Here is a 17707-nt window from a genome sequence, read left to right on the forward strand (position 1 = left end):
AATTGCATTACTCCACATCTTTTGTCCATACATCATCCACCAGATGATAAGGATTAATAGACATCACTATAGAGGGTTTGTTTTTCCTTCTCCCATGTTTCTCCCTGTTGTTGTTACGGCCCCTCCTTCCTCGGTTGCTATAGAGCCACATGTACAGTCAGCATCTTCCCTCAGGCTCTGGAGATCCAGCAAACATGGCATCACGCAGACCCTGCTCTCCAGCCCCAGGTCTCCCCCATAGCAACGCCCTCGCTCTTCTCATGGACATACAGCACAAGGTGGGACACCTCGGGAGGCTGTTGGGGGGGGAGTGAACTCCTTGGGAGGGACAGTTTTGTACTAGGTGTGTTTTGCCTTTACTAAGCCAGGGGCACTTTCATACAGAACGATTTGTCAGTATTTAGAGTAAGGGGAACACCACCCAAAATCCTTTGAAAAAACTTCAGCAATCAGAAAATATAAACAGCTGAAAAACTGTGTAATGAATGTATTTTTGGAATGTTCCATTTCCTTTCATCAGTTTTGGGTGGGGTTCCCCATTTTATGACAATATGGATCGAGTGTAGGTTAAAGGGACGGTTCACCCTTAGTATGTTATAAAATGGCTAATTCTAAGTAATTTTGAAATTGGCCTACATTTTATATTTGTTTTTGCTATTGCAGTATTTGCCTACTTCTTCTGACTATTTCCAGCTTTTAAATGGGCCTCACTGACCCCATCTAAAAAAAACAAATGCTCTGTAAGGCTACAAACGTATTGTTGTTGCTACTTGTTATTATTCACCTTTCTATACAGGCCTCTCCTATTCATAGTCCAGTATCGTTTGGACCCTAGCAACCAGATTGCTGAAATTGCAAACCGGAGAACTACTAAATAACTCAAAAACCACAAATAATAAAAAAATGAAAGCCAAGTGCTAATTGTCTCAGAATATCACTCTCTATAGCAGACTTAAATGTAATATAAAGGTAAACAACCCCTTTAATGGCAGCTAAGTTGTACCCTTGGCTACAGGCCCTACAAATTCTCATTTTGGTGCAGTAGGCAGTAAATATGATTATATAAACATACCTTATATAATATACAGATATTGTAGTGCTTTTTACTTGTCAGGGTGCACCGCTGGGTGGAACAGTGAAACAGTTGCATCAGGTATAGGGACATAACTAGGATTATATGTATATACAGTATGTACTTAATATAAATCCAAAAGTTCATAAAAATGTTTGTGTGACTTTGCCTTAAAGTTCATGGTTGAGGAAAACATATTACTCCTCTGTTGGGTCATGGATGGGCCTAATTCATTCCATGGCCCTACACACTGGGAACAAAACCCTCTTTAATTGAATTATTTTGGGTCAATATTTCCATGTGGTATTGGACTGGGCCAACTAGGGTCCACTAGAGGACCTGTAATCAAGGGCTCTTTCTCCCAACAATTAGATGGAGACAGTACTAAATGGTAGTCAGTAGGGATGCACCGAATCCACTATTTTGGATTTGGCTGAACCCCGGAATCCTTCATGAAAAATAAGCCCGAATACCGAACCCGGATCCAAATTTGCATATGCAAATTAGGGGTGGGAAGGGGAAACATTTTTTACTTCCTTGTTTTCTGACAAAAAGTCATGTGATTTCCTTCCCTGTCCCTAATTTGCATATGGAAATTAGAATTCATATTTGGTTTGGCCAGGCAGAAGGATTCGGCCGAATCCGAATCCTGCTGAAAATCATGGCCGATTCCTGGATTCGGTGCATCCCTAGTATTCAGGGAGATCTGGTATTCTGGGACGCCAGTCCAACCCTTTTAGTGTTCTTGTGACCTTTGTTTTTTTTTTTTCTATCACAGAAATTTGTCCTTCACAGACTGTTTTTAGTAGCCAAGAGGTCCCCAGACCAAGTCGATCCCAGGGATATAACAGGTAAAACCTCAACCATACAATTGTTGGCTAAGATGCCCAACAGCTGGAAAGGCACTTGATATAACATCATATTACACCGCCCTTGCAGGATGAACAAAAAATTATTTTATTGAACCAACGTTTCGGTCTCAGCAGAGACCTTTATCAAGAACGTCTGTTCAATAAATTAAGCGAAACGTTTTTTGTTCATCACTAAAGACCCGTGAGTGCCATGTAATATGATGTTTTATCATCTCTAGACTCCTGCACCCAGGCATGTAACCTTATTAAATGGAGTTCACACTATTAACTGTTACATATAGATACATACATATATATTAGCCTATAGGTTACTAGACTTGGGCAAACATTGTGCTTTTAATTATATGATGTTGAAGGCTTCTAGTTCAAGTTTAATTATAATTACTCTTTATTAATCACATAAACAATGCTTGTCTGCTGTCCTTACAGCAGGTCTCCTTGGTCAATAACCAATCATTAGCATAATAGCACCCGTATGGCACAATACTTAGGGGCAGATTACATATGGTCGAATATTGAGGGTTAATTAACCCTCGATATTCGACTGCTGAATGTAAATCCTTCGACTTCGAAGTCGTTAGATCGAACGAATAATTGTTCGATCGAACGATTAAATCCTTTGAATCGTTTCGATTCGAAGGATTTTAATCCATCGATCAAACGATTTTTCTTCGACCAAAAAATTGCTAGGAAGCCTATGGGGACCTTCCCCATAGGCTAACATTGACTTCGGTAGGTTTTAGGTGGCGAAGTAGGGGGGTTGAAGTTTTTTTTAAAGAGACAGTACTTCGATTATCGAATGGTCGAATAGTCTGATTTTTAGTTCGAATCATTCGATTCAAAGTCGTAGTCGAAGGTTGAAGTAGCCAATTCGATGGTCGAAATTCGAAGTTTTTTTTTATTCTATTTCTTCACTCGAACGAATTAAATGGGCCCCTACCTTCTTGAGAAATGCTGTCTATACTGATGATGCTGACTTTTATAATGCTGCAATACTACTCCATAAGGTGGAGCTCTTGTCCCATATGGGATTGGTAGTTAAGCTCATTGAGAAGTTTAAAGGAGAAACAAACCCCTTATAGACCCCCCCTCCCCCCAGCCTAGCTGCTACCCCGGGCAAATGTCCCTATCTTTTTACTTACCCCCTCGGTGCAGATTCAGGGATCACAATTCACTGCAGCAATTTCAGTTTTTCAGTTGGAGCAATTTGCCAGTTTGTGACAACTGCGCATGCGCCGAAATGGACAGAAATTGCCGAAGCTCTGAAAGAAGACACAAAGACCCAGAAGATGGCTGCAGTGAACTCCGATCCCTAAGTGGAAAAAGTTAGGGGCATTTGCCCGGTGTAGCAGCTAGGCTGGGGGTGAGGAGAGAGGGGTTCTATGTGGGATAGGGTTTTTTTTTAATAAGGGTTTGTTTCTCCTTTATGGTAACTTTTAGTATGTTACAGAACCGCCAATTCTAAGCAGCCTTTCAATTGATCATTATTTATTTATTTTATAGTTTTTTTTTATTTGACTTTTTCTTCTAACTCTTTCCAGCTTCCAGGTGGTGGTCACTGACCCCAAATACTCTGTAAGGCTACACGTTTATTGTTTTCTTTTATTTCTTATCTTTCTATTCAGGCCTCTCCTATTCATAAATTGCTATGGTAATTTGGACCCTAGCAACCAGATGGCAGAAATTGCAAACTGGAGAGCCGCCGAATAAAAAGCTAAGTAATAAAAAATGAAAACCAACAGCAAATTGCCTCAGAATATCCCTTTCTACATCATACTAAAAGATCATTTAAAAGCGAACAATCCCTTTAAGTGTGTACTTCCATTAACTGACATACTTTCCCTTTTCCAATACGCATAAAGAACACTATGAAGCGCTGTTCCATGCGATGGTCAAATCCCGCCTTGCAGAACCAGTGTCCGGCTTGCTGCTGATTTACCCTCACTGCACCGTCCATATTATAGAGGTAGGTGGCAGTACTGAGCGGCTGATTAATGTTCCTTTCCATCACACTGAGGGCCAATAGTGGGATTCAGGGGATCCAGTGTGACAGCTACACTTACAGGAGATATTAATCTATAGGGGAACTGCACCCAAAAATTTTGCCTAATGAAAAAAAGTGTAATTCTAATAATTTCCCGATTTACCTTCATTGCACACTTTCACTGGTTTTACAGATGTCAATGTAATTGTTATAGGTAGCAGCATCTGCCCCACTGGTGGTTCTGGCTAATTAATAGACCGATAGGAAAACTGACTGGTACTTTGTTTCACAAGGCAGACACAGCAGTGCAGAAAGAAATGGATATTTTTCAGTGATTGCACTCGCTCCTCATTCTCTCTTTTCTTTGCAGTCATCTAGTGAAGCTCTGTATGCGATTATTCAAGACCTTGAGCAAATGGAGCAGCCTGGAGTCCAGTAGGTGTACTTCTATCTCATCTCAGGGTCAATGCACTTAGCATTACAGGAGAAGGAAAGTCATCCTGCACTTGGGGGTGCCAAATGTTAGGCACCCCCAAGTGATTGTATTTATTTACCTGAAACCCCGGGCTGGTGCAGAAAACTCCACCGGCCCGGAGCAATCTTCTTCTGGCTTCTTCAAATTTCCAGATGCAAATGCATCGGCTTTTAGTTCTACTGCGCATGCGGAAGACGGAAGTGGATCACTCCGTGATGCTCACTGGTATAACCCTGGGCTGGTGCAGTTTTCTGCTGACAGGAGCACCGGCCCAGGGTTTCAGGTAAGTCAATACAATCACTTGGGGGTGCCTAACATTTGGCACCCCCAAGTGCAAAAAGCCTTTCTCTTCTCCTTTAAAGGGGGTAGTTCACCTTTAAGTTAACTTTTAGTATGTTATAGAATAATTCTAAGCAATTTTTCAACTGGCCTTAATTTTTTTTAGTTTTTGAATAATTGGCCTTCTTCTTCTGACGCTTTCCAGCTTTCAAGTGGGGGGTCACTGACCCCATCTAAAAATTAATGCTCTGCAAAGCTGCAAATGTATTGTTATCATTACTCTTTATTACTCCTCTTTCTATTCAGTCCCTCTCCTATTCATATTCCAGTCTTATTCAAATCAGTGCATGGTTGCTAGGGCAATTAGGATCCTAGCAACCAGACTGCTGAAATTGCAAACTGGAGAGCTGCTGAATAAAAAGCTAAATAACTCAAACACCACAAATAATAAAAAATGAAAACCAATTGCAAATTGTCTCAGAATATCACTCTCTACGTCATACTAAAAGTTAATTTAAAGGCGAACAACCCCTTTTTTTTTTTTAAAGTTACTGCCAACAGGGCGTGAACTTTTGACAAACCAACAGCAGCACAGTTTTGCCTTATGGCAGGGATAGTAGACACACTCAGGATCAGTCAGTGTCCCATGAGAGAAAGCAGTATCAATTACCCTTTATTTGAATGGCTCATTAAAGCTGCCCATATATGTACCAGTAATATTATACACAATAACATAATTGGTATTGGGCCCCACTGAGACCAATTAACCCCCTTATTCATTTCTAGAACAAAAGCCTTAGAAATCTCCACATCTGCTATTCCCCTAAAGCCAAGATTTGGTGATGCCCTCTCATTTAGGCATACAGTATATTCAAGGTCAGAGGTCAGTTTAGGGACTGTTGGATCACAGCACAAACTGAATATGAATTCTGTCTACACCCAGGTTGAGGGTGAATATGGGACATCAGCAGATGAGCAAGTTTGGCCCTGGGGCCATTGTCATTTACTGTAATGGAATTGGGCTTTATGTGTTATCACTGGTATTATTTCTCTGGACTCTCTAGCTCACTTCTGCAGGACTCCAAGATCCTTGTAATGTCACGTGACATCCCCGGTCGGCTGTTCCTGCAATGGAATTTTCTCGTTGTCAACCTGCCCATGACTTACCTGGACAACATTGCACTGAATAAAACACTGCTGACCCTGCTGGAAGAGGGTCTCTCGCTACTGCTGAAGCTGGCCGTGTATTTGTCCAACGCCCAGACGGTGAGATCTGCAGCAACTTCATTACCAGCTGATTCCACAATCATTCTTTTCATTTCGTTATGACGCCACAATCAGTTCAGCTACAGGGCATTGTAACGGTGTTATCAGTTTGCGGTTTCAATTATGAAACAGGATGAGGGTGCATAGGAGGGAGAGTGAAGCAAATAGGTTAATGTACTCAAAAGAGCAGCATTTGCCTGGTTCTAGTAACCCATAGCAACCATTCATTTATTTTTCTCTTTCAAACAGGTATATGGTAAATTCTTCCGGCTAGATTGGTTGCTCTGGGTTATTAGGCCTGTTGTAAACTTTGCATATTTTATTACATGACACTCATTAAAGGAACAGTAAGATCGAAAAATGAACGTGTTTTTAAGTAATAAAAATTTAATGCAGCGTTACCCTGCACTGGTAAAACTGGTGTGTTTGCTTGAGAAACACTACTATAGTTTATATAAATAAGCTGCTGTGTAGCAATGGGGGCAGCCATTCAAAGGAGAAAAATGCTCAGGTTACACAGCAGATAGCAGATGAGCTCTGTAGAACATAATGGTGTTATCCGTTATCCACTTTTTAACCTGTGCCATATAGACTTTTTTTCAATTTCCGCCATTGCTACAAAGCAGCTTGTTTATATGAACTATAGTAGTGTTTCTGAAGAAAACAGATCAGTTTTACCAGTGCAGGGCAACAGTACATGATATTTTTATTAAATAAAGTAGACGGAAAGTTTAAAACAAAGTAAGCCTTATGAGAAAGGTCCACCTAAATATACCAGTAAACCTCTGTCAAAAGAAACACAGCATTTCTTTCCTTCTATTGTGTACTCATGGGCTTCTGTATCAGACTTCCTGTTTTCAGCTTAAACCTCCAGGGCTAGGGCTTGAGCATGCTCAGTTTGCTCCTTTCTCCCTTCTGTAATCTGAGCCCAGAGCTATAAGTGAGCAGGGAGAGACTCAGGCAGGAAGTGATGTCACACCAAGCTAATACTGCAGCTGCTATCTTAAACAAACAGACAGCTTCTAGACTTGTTTACTCCGGTATCGTAAAACATTCTACAGAATAAATATAGTATTATAGCTTGCACTATTGCAGCTAATCTATTGGCAATAAAATGCCTCCATAGCTTTCCTTTTCCTTTAAAAATACTTTCATTTTTTGGTGTTACCGTTCCTTTAAATCTCTCTCTTCACAGAACAACAACACGAGCCAAGATGTGGACAGGGACATGCAGCAACTTTTGGTCAGAGAGGAAATAGTCAGTGCGCTCCTCCATTCCCCTGATCTGCAGACTCCAGCTGAGTTCCTCCAGCTGTTCAGCAGCCCTTTCCATATCTCCAATGAGACGGGTAAGAATACTCCTTGTGCTGATTTGTTGCAGAATTTACACCACTTTGCTTGCCTTTAACATGAGCACCCCCTGCTGTTACTGATGCAGGAGACATTGAGCAATAGAACTGAGCAAAAAAGCATCAAGAGATGCCTCCTACATAAGTAACTTACATTTCTGGAAATCGGTCCATCTGACTGTAGAAAGCAGCAGCAGCTGCAGGGAGGGGTACTTCTGTTACAATATGAATGATGGTACTAGGAGTATAAAACTGGCCATCCACTTATTTAACAATCTTTCCATGATATGTCCACATTGAGGTGGATGATAGGGGCAACTGTTCAAATCATAACACTGAGAATGCAGGCTATCAGTGATAAAATCACAACACTGATAATGCAGGCTATCAGTAATAAAAAATGAGCCAAAGCATCAACCTGCCCGATCGATATCTGGATGACTTTTGGCAATGAATAGCCACTATTTTACCTTAATTGCTGTTCAGACTGATCCTCTTCTTTGGGTGAGGTCTGGCATGCAGTTTGGGAACCTCCAATGACATTTCAGGAGAGAATGGCACTTGCAAAAAGACAGGTGGAATCCATGCCTCTCCCATCAGCTTGGACAATGGTACAAAGGACTATGGGAAGCAGATTGTAGTAGAGGAAGTCATGTGTTTCCTCTAGTGTTCCAGTCACATGCTGGCACAGCTCTTACTGGGAGTCGGCCATTGTTAGCTGTGATCCACATGCGCCTTCAAATCCTATGGAAATAGCAACCAGTCCCACTTGCATCTGCCTCCTGTTATACTTGGAACAATTGCTGTCAGGGGAAGAACATCGGCTGATCTGTTTCTACTTTATTTAATCAGAATGGTTAATGGCAGGTCGTCGGGAGATAGGGAAGTCAGATCGTTCGATGATTCGTACGATCGGATCTTTGCGTCTATGGCCAGCTTAAACCAACTCTTTCATACAATATACATTGGGCTTGATTCATGCAAAAACCAATCTCTCAATCTATTATATTCATCAGGACAAGATCTAGACTTAGGAAATTGCCCTCCTTTGTGTCCAACATTGATAATAAGAGACTGAAATAGGCTTTGTGAGCTTTCCATTACTAGAACAGCGTCACTTAAAGGAGAATTCAACTGTTTAGCAAAAAAACCCTACCCCCCACTTTTTACTTACCCCTCTGCGCAGATTCAGGCATCGGAGTTCACCACAGCCAACGTCTGAGTCTACGCGTCTTCTTCCGGCGCTTCGGCAATTTTTATCCATTTCGGCGCATGTGCAGTTGCCGTAAACCGGTAAACTGCTTCAACTATGCATGCACCGCTTCGCTGGTCTCCGTCTCAGCTTACCAAAGACCCGCAAGATGGCTGCTGTGAAGTCCGATGCCTGAATCTGCACCAAGGGGTAAGTAAAAAGTTAGGGGAAGTTAGGCTGGGGTTTTTGTTAAAGGGTTGAATTCTCCTTTAAAGGAACAGTAACATGAAAAATGAAAGTGTATCAAAGTAATTAAAATATAATGTACTGTTGCCCTGCACTGGTAAAAGTCGTGTTTGCTTCAGCAAGACTACTATAGTTGATATAAACAAGCTGCTGTGTAGCCATGGGGGCAGCCATTCAAGATGGAAAAAAGGCACAGGTTACACAGCAGATAAAACACCATTGTATTGGACAGGGCTTATCTGTTATGTGCTGTGTAACCTGTGTCATTTGTCCAGCTCGGATGGCTACACAGCAGCTTGTTTATATAAACTGTAATTGTCTTTCTGAAGTAAACACACCAGTTTTTACTAGTGCATGCTAAGGCTACAGACACTCGTGTTTTTAGGGTGGTGTTTTCAAAATCTGATCACAGTGTAAATACGCTACAACAACTGCACAATTGCCAAAGCTTGAAAACACATGACCGTAGTATTATGAGGTGTACAAACGTCAGTGACCGCACATTTTTGCACTATTTCTGTCTCGCAAATACTCACATCTGTCACCCATTGCACTGTATGGAATCCACAAGAAGGTGGATAGGTGCTGCGGTTTCCAAAACAGCAGCAAATCTGGTTGGACAAGGCATGGGAGGTTGTGGGAAACCAGATACAGCGCATTGCAGCATGGGGCACAACAATACACCGGGCTGAAAAGCGCTTACTGCCGCCGACATATGGGTCTTCTTGCGTATTTACGCAATGGTCAGCCTTTTTGAAAATTGATCCGTAAAAAGCCCTAACAGTATATTATATGGTAATTACTTTAAACACTTTAATTTTTTTGGTGTTACTGTTCCTTTAATAGCACTTGTGTCTGTGGATGAGAGAAAAGTGATGGGCAATGAGATGACCCTGAACAACGAGTAAAGTCTCATTTTTTGATACTGGGCACAATGGAAGGAAGCAACATTCAATAAGATGCACAGTGACTTAACCGACTTCCATTTTTAAACCTTACTTTCCCTTTAAGAGTATAAAGTTAGACTGATATAAGATTGCACACAAAATAACCCCAACTCCCTCTTCCTAGATCAAGTGTGGCCAATGGCTGAGCATTCCCATCTGTAGCAGAAGAGAAGCTCTTGTTTCCTGACCTTGAGTTGGCCAAGTTGATCAATGAAATGCCCCAGCCATGTGGTAGCCAATGAATATCTCTGCACTGTAAATTAAAAAAAAAAAATTGTTAAATGTGCATGATTGTTGTTCCGGTTACTTTGCCTGTAATGTATGTGATAAAAGTAGAGGTAAAGAGCTGGAGAGCCCGTGTTAATTGGCTTCTGATGAAACGGACCCTTGGGTGTGTGTGAATGTAATAGGGCCATTAGATTGTAAGCTCCACTGGGGCAGGACTAATCGGAAAGATGCATAACAATACAGAACGACTTGCAGTCTAAATTAAATCAACAAACGCAAGAAAAGGAACCTCATAACCTTTTTTTATTTCCTTGGGAAGAGGAAATAGACATCAGCATTTTTATTGTGTGGCAAAAATATATAATTTAAGTCCCATTGCTGAGCTTTATCCAAAGCAGATGAGTCTGTCTCACACGTGGTAAGGGAAAGAAAATCTTACAGAACCGTCAGCAATTCACTGGTATAGAAACCGGGGGAAAATATCAGCAGAAAAACATCTATATAAGTGAGCGGATTGTGCGGACTAAAAAGGCTACAAAAACTGCAAATTGAATGCTACCCAGAGAGTTTTGTGCCTTGTGATTAGAAGGCAGAGAGTGGAATTATTTTATTGTGCAAGGCACCGTTGTAAAGTCAAACAGCACGACTGGTAGACCAGCCACTCTCGAAAATTAAATTAGGGTTCAACCCTTGGTAATTCTGTATCTCCCATTAGGATGATGAGAAATGTAGTTAAACAGCAGTGGGGGTGTAACAGATTTAGCAAACTCTACTGGAACAAGCTGGAAATATATTTAATAGCCTAGGACAGTGATCCCCAACCAGTAGCTCGCGAGCAACATGTTGCTCTCCAACTACTTGAATGTTGCTCTCTGTGTCCTCAGAGCAGATGCTTATTTTTGAATTTAATTGCATAAAAACTAAGTATAGTACCAAGTAGAGCCTCTTGTAGGCTTCCAGTCCACATAGGGGCAACCAAATGGCCAATCACAGCCCTTATTTGGCACCCCATGGGACTATTTTATGCTTGTGTTGCTCTCCATCTCTTCTTACATTTGAATGTGGCTCACAGGTAAAAAAAGGTTGGGGACCCCTGGCCTAGGAATTGCTTGAGAAATGCACTCTATCATTAACCACAGCAGACACAGTGATGATTACTTATTAACACGGGGCCAGTTTGCACCAGGGCAGTAACCAATCAGCAGTAAGCTTTGGTCAGATACTACAGGTAGAATAATTACTATATTAGTATAATGCCACTTAAAGTGCCACTCTAGAGAAGGCCAGGTGAAATGGAAAGCCATTCTCCTATTGAAACTTTTCTTCAGAGAATGGCAGAGTCTCTTCATGCTCACACTGGAAACATCTATGTGCTGTACTGCTCTATTGTAATTGGTGTCATCTCCCTTACTTAACTGGGAGATATACTGTTAAGGTGAGTATATGGTATAGTAAGAAAGGACAGAGATGGTAGGGTATGAGGGTGACTAGGAAGAATTAGACTATAGGTATAGTAAGAAAGGATGTAGATGATAGGGAAGATGGTGACAAGGAGGAGTCATATACTGTATATATCTATGGTAGAGAAGGGTGTAGATGATAGGGTAAGATGGTGACTAGGAGAAACCAGGGCAGTGATCCCCAACCAGTGGCTCTTGAGCAACAAGTTGCACACCAAACCCTTTGGATGTTGCTCCCAATGGCCTCAAAGCAGGTGATTACATTCTAGTTCCTGGCTTGGAGGCAAGCCAATCACAGCCCTTAATTGCCACCTGCAGGAACTTTATGCATGCTTGTGTTGCTCCCCAACTCTTTTTGCATTTAAATGTGGCTCATGGGTGCCCCGAGTCAGGGTATAGGTATAGTGAAAATAAAAGTATGGAGAAGGCACGGGTGAATAGGAAGAGTCAATGGATTTGTATAGTAAGAAGGGATGTAAGTAGATGATAGGGTAAGATGGTGACTAGGAAGAGTTCGGGGATAGGTATAGTAGGGAAGAGATGGAGACGGTAGGGTAAGATGATGACTGGGAAGAGTTAAAGGAAAGGTATAGTAGGAAAGGATGGAGATGGTAGTGGAAGATGGTGACTAGGAAGAGTTAGGGGATAGGTATAGTAGGGAAGAGATGGAGATGACAGGGTAAGATGGTGACTGGGAGGAGTCAATGGTCATGTAGTTAAAAAGGATGGAGTCAGTAGGGTAAGAAGGTGACTCAAGAGGACAGGTATATTTGGAAAAGGTGTAAAGAACAGGGCAAGAGAATGGTAGCAAGAATACAGCCCAATCTGCTGCCCTTCACTTGTTGGAGGTGGGACTGTCCTGTTCCTTATTGTGTGTTCTAACAAATAATGCTTTGTTAAAGATGGCCCTGATGCCTGAGCATTACAGCCACACACTAATCATGGCACTTTAGCCTTACTCTGCTTTTCCTGTGGATATGCTTGGTGCTGTATATGTATGCAGCATATGTAATACACACACAGATGTATGAATGCAATAGCACAAGGTTATAACCAGTCAGTAACTGAAATCCTGCAGTTTTAAATATATATTTCACCTCGTACCTGCTAGAGGTTTCTAAATTACAGGATATATTGGATTACACCCCACAATGCAGCAATATCATCCACTCACTCATTCCTATGTTCCAGGTAAAGTGCCAACAAATGCATGTTTATTTATCCATGATCCTAAAATATGAGCTGTTAGATGTGTCTGTACACTGTAGAAGAGTGCATCAAAGCAATATGGGTGACTGCTGGTTTACCTGGCAGATATTGGGGTGCAGAGAGGAGCAATAAAGGGACTGCAATGGAATGTCTTCAGCGTGTTCCACCTCTGCACCACCAAATTAGGGGGGGGGTTTGGCAGATGTATCTGTCTGATGTGGTACAAAGGAGAGAGGAAACAGCAGCTTGGTATATTCCCTATAGGCAAAGGAACTGCCTCCCAAGGCTAAGGCCACGTCCGTGTTATAATGGCAAGACACACCAGGTCATTCAAACCTCAAGAAGTCTTTCTCTCGCAAGAGAAAATATTCATATATATGAATAAGAGTAGAAAGCTTTTCACTGCTGAGTCTTGACACGGAGCCCTTGGTCGGCTTGTAGAGTGAGAAGTCCGTAGTTTTGGAGTGCAGGTTCCTTGACCTTGTCACAGAGCTGTGCTCTCAATGTCAGCTTCTGAGTTGACCGAGGATTGTGGGGAAGGCTCAGTGAGGAAAGCCGGAGGCACCGATTCTGCTGCAGACCGAACTTGTACAAGAGGATCTAAAAATTCAGGAGGGGGTAAAGATTGACGTATGAGTTATGTTTCATATAGAGAACATTTTTCTTGCTGCTCCCAGCTGGCTAGGCTGGAGAATGGTAACTTTCTAACGTTCTTATTGGCTGTTTGCTGAAGCCATGTGCCTGTATAAAGCTCTGATTGGATACTGGTTTCTTGTAGCCCTGCCCATTCAAAAGCAGAGGACCCAGAGGCATAAAAGTGATTACAATAGGTGCTCACACAAGATATGGGCAACGGCACACAGGGCTTTTCCCTGAGTTTTCCTGCAAGTTTATGAGCCAAGTGATTATCGGCTGAAAATGCTCATTGTCATGTTTCCAACTGACAGTTGCCTGAGTTGCAAGTGCACTAACAGTCCGGCTGGCAACCCAGTGCACCAGAATAAAACCAAAGAGGCCCAAAGCAAAATTGTACCTGTATGACTGAATGTATTGTAACACAGACAGCTTAAAGGGAATTTCAACCCCAAAAATAATGTTTTGCTGAATAAAAGAAAACCTCATTCTAAGCAACTTTGCAACATAAATTCATTACAAATGTGCTATGGTTTTTAAGGTATTTGTATATGTATTGCTATGAAAGTAGTGTTTGTCCCTTTCTATTCTCAGCCCTGATGGCTCAGACAGTTAAAGGAGAACCAAACCCTAAAAATAAATATGGCTAAAAATGCCATATTTTATATAGTGAACTTATTGCACCAGCTTAAAGTTTCAGCTTGTCAATAGCAGCAATGATCCAGGACTTCAAACTTGTCACAGGGGGTCACCATCTTGGAAAGTGTCTGTGACACTCACATGCTCAGTGGGCTCTGAGCAGCTGTTGAGAAGCTAAGCTTAGGGGTCGTCACTAATTATCAAGCAGAAAATGAGGTTGGCCTGTAATATAAGCGGATGCTACAGGGCTGATTATTAAATTCTGATGCTAATTGCACTGGTTTCTGTGCTGCCATGTAGTAATTATCTGTATTAATTACTAATCAGCCTTATATTGTGACATTTCTATTCTATGTGTACTGTATATTGTGAGTGGGTCCCTAAGCTCAGCAAGTGACAGCAGCACAGAGCATGTGCAGTGAATCAGCAGAAAAGAAGATGGGGAGCTACTGGGGCATCTTTGGAGACACTGGCTGTGGTTGCCTTGGGCTGGTACAGAAGCACAAAACATAATGTACAACATTTCTACCTACTTCTTTACTTAAGCTTTACTTCTTTAATACAATGTAAGACAAGGCAGCTGATTAACAGACCTGTCTTTGCTGGGGAACCAAGACTTTTGCAACATTGTTTAAAAAGTAACCAACAGCAAATTCTGCTTTCAATAGTAATTGTTCTTGCAAATAACTTTAAAAGCACTGAATTTTTTTTAATACCTTATATTGGAAAGTTGCTTAGAATTACATTTTTTTTCATTAGGCAAATTTTTATTTTGGGGTTGATTTGCCATTTAACATGAATTTTGTATAACGTAAGGACATATGGAATTCATTAGTAGTTGATATATATATATTATGAGCTGTCTATGTAAGAGGTGGAGGTGTTCTTTTTTTTATGGGTTGCCTGTGTGGTAGACCCTGTAGCACTGACTCCCAAAAAGGCTTATTGACCAAAAACAGGGATTCTGGAGGAATTGGGAAATCGGGGAAGTGGCCACAGCAGATTGGGTGTATGGTCTACTCTAAAACATCCTACTTTTCATTGCAGGAATGCAGACATGCCTAAGCCTACCTAACCAGCTATCCAGGCTGACTTTCTGTCCTTGACATCATTGTGGGGTGGGCAAGGCCAGATTTGCATCCGCGGCGGTCCGATGCCTCGCGCTCCTAGCGCCGCAGCCCCCTGCAATAGCAGCGCAGGAACGGTGAGTTGCTAATGCAGCTGGGCGGCATGCTGCCCCTAAAATGTCGCCGCCCTAGGCCCGGGCCTTTGTGGCCTCGCCCAAAAAAATCCAGGCCTAGGGGTGGGCACGGGAACGAACTGATATACTGTGTAATCTGGATAATAGCAGAGGGGCTGCTGTAAGACCATTTAGTGGGCTGGTGGGTGGCTGTTTGGGCCTCTGTGTACCTGAAATGCCGGGGCCTATTTTGGGTGGGCAGCTTGGTAACTCTTCGGTTACTTCTGTTAGAAGAAGTAACTATACGAGGACTGGGTAATAAACAATGACAGTATCTATAAAGTCAACAGTTACCAAAGTCACCCTTATTTTAAAGCTACATCAAGAAACAGATGTTGAAAGGGGTGGTTTACTTTTAAATTAACTTTGAATATGTTATAGAATAACCAATTCTAAGCAGATTTTCAATTGGTTTTCATTTATTTTTTATAGTTATTTGCCTTTTTCTTCTGACACTTTGCAGATGGGGTATTTGAAAGTTGGAAAGAGTCAGAATAAGGCGACAAATCATTCAAAAACTATATATAAAAAAAAAACCCAGAAGACCAATTGAAAGGTTGCTTAGAATTGTCCATTATATAACATACTAAAAGTTAACTTAAAGGTGAACCACCTCTTTAAGCTATTGTTTCTATCACAGCAGTGCCTTGTACTGAAGCACAGAAGAGCAGCACTACATTTAGTAGATAGCCCATTTATGAGCAGCCACAGAGTGGGCACAGCTCCTGTATTTAAAGGAACTGTAACACCCAAAAAAGTCATGAAAATATAATGCAGTTTTCCTGCACTGGTAAAACTGATGCGTTTGCTTCAGAAACACTACTATAGTTCATATAAACAAGCTGCTGTGTAGCAATGGCGGAAATTGAAAGGCTATATGGCACAGGTAAAATAGTGGATAACAGATAACACCATTATGTTCAACAGAGCTTATCTGCTGTGTAACCTGAGCATTTTCTCCTTTGAATGGCTGCCCCCATTGCTACACAGCAGCTTGTTTATATAAACTATAGTAGTGTTTCTGAAGCAAACACACCAGTTTTTCCAGTACAGGGCAACACTGCATTATATTTGTATTACTTTAAAATACTGATGCACCAAATCCACTATTTTGGATTCGACCGAACCGTCGCAAAAGATTTGGCCCAATACCGAACCAAATCCTAATTTGCATATGCAATTAGGGGTGGGAAGGTGAAACATTTTTTACTTCTTTGTTTTGTTACAAAGTCACATGATTTTCCCTCCCTGCACCTAATTTGCATATGCAAATTCGGATTCAGTTCAGATGGGCAGAAAGATTCGGCCAAATTTGATTCCTGCTGAAAAAGGCTGTATCCTGGTCAAATCCCGAACCGAATCCTGGATTCGATGCATACCTACTTTAAAACACGTATTTTTAAGGCTACTGTTGTTTTAGGAAGCCCCATGGAGGAGACACCATGCTGGAGGTCCTGGGAGATATTACATTATAATTGGTGCTGTGGAACTATTACACTGGATATGGCACATGGGTATGTAAGTGTACTTTCTTACCCAAACTCGGGAACGTTTAAGCAACAGCATTGGTTGTGCAGTCGTGTTCCAGGCAACAATCTGTTAAACAGAAGCAAGCCACACCCCCCCTCAAAATCCCACAGCCCACATGCTGTGTTAGTGCAAACAGAAGCCTGGTTAGGGCCACACACACATAGTTAGTAACTGGCACACGTGAACAAGAAAATGATTGGAGGGGGGAAATGAGTCAGTGTGCTTTTTGTTTTGGCCAATCAAATGCCTGGATCCTTACCATAAAACCTTGAAGTTTCACTGGCTACTGATAAAGGCACATCATACATCTGAATTGTTTAATGAGATTATTTACAGTTAGAATTGTGCTACAAGGAGGCAAATTACAAATTACAGAATGCAAATCTCACTTATGCACCTTAAATTAATACAGCGGATGAGTTAAAGCTCGGGGCACAGGGAGTTGAATACAGGCACAATTGCTGCCGTTTTAGGGTAGGGGCACACTGGGCGATTCGGGGAGATTTAGTAGCCTGGCGAATAATCGTCTCGTCTTTGCGGCTCCCAATCTCCCTTTCTCTTGCGCTGGCTAAAATGAAAAATCGTCTGCGCTAAAGCACATGCGGTGATTTGTTTCCCGAAGTCGCCCTAAGTACCCTTAGGGTACGGCCACACCGGGGGGGGGGGGGGGGGTTTTGAAATCCGCTGGCTAATATCACCCCTACTGCAGGCAATAGCCTCCTCATCGCTTTTCTGCATTCAGAAATATTAAATCGGACTTTGGCGGATTTCTGCTCAGAATGCAAAGACTTGCGGTTCTTCAACTAAATCCACCGAGTCTGTTTGCGTCAAAGCCGACTCAGTACTTATGAATGTGGCAAAGAGAGGAGGGCCACTGCCCGCGGTAGAGCGGATATCAGACAGCGGATTTTGGCCCCTGTGTGGCCCTAGCCTTCAAGGAGAAGGAAAGGCTAAAATTAAGTAAGATTTATCAAAAAGGTCTATATACATACACCAGTAAACCCTCAAAGTAATGTTACTCTGAGTCCTCTGTCAAAAGAAACACAGCACTTCTTTCCTTCTATTGTGTACTCATGGGATTCTGTA

General features: G+C 41.8%; 2 protein-coding genes across 5 annotated transcripts in view; one reads left to right on the top strand and one right to left on the bottom strand.

The window, feature by feature from the left end:
- tex47.L (testis expressed 47 L homeolog) lies at positions 1–9968 on the top strand. The gene is made up of 7 exons (XM_018236564.2): positions 1–278; positions 1851–1923; positions 3807–3910; positions 4299–4363; positions 5747–5948; positions 7144–7297; positions 9807–9968. The coding sequence occupies exons 1-7, from the start codon at positions 150–152 to the stop codon at positions 9842–9844; spliced, it is 765 nt and encodes a 254-aa protein (XP_018092053.1). The 5' UTR covers positions 1–149; the 3' UTR covers positions 9845–9968.
- Positions 9969–10196: 228 nt separating this feature from the next.
- arhgap17.L (Rho GTPase activating protein 17 L homeolog) overlaps positions 10197–17707 on the bottom strand; it is an 86000-nt gene continuing 78489 nt past the window's right edge. For 2 of the 4 annotated variants that reach the window (XR_001933206.2, XM_018236561.2), the window contains 2 exons: positions 16881–16929; positions 10197–13179 (listed from right to left, as the gene is read on the bottom strand). Coding sequence is in view for 2 of the 4 variants with exons in the window: in XM_018236561.2 (XP_018092050.1) it covers positions 16922–16929 (8 nt within the window). In the remaining 2 variants the exon portion in view is untranslated. The remainder of the gene's footprint in view (positions 13180–16880; positions 16930–17707) is intronic. The other 2 variants (XM_018236558.2, XM_018236559.2) reach the window with 1 other exon arrangement.

This window comes from Xenopus laevis, chromosome 9_10L, assembly GCF_017654675.1.
Source record: "Xenopus laevis strain J_2021 chromosome 9_10L, Xenopus_laevis_v10.1, whole genome shotgun sequence".
In the NCBI taxonomy this organism is placed as follows: domain Eukaryota; kingdom Metazoa; phylum Chordata; class Amphibia; order Anura; family Pipidae; genus Xenopus; species Xenopus laevis.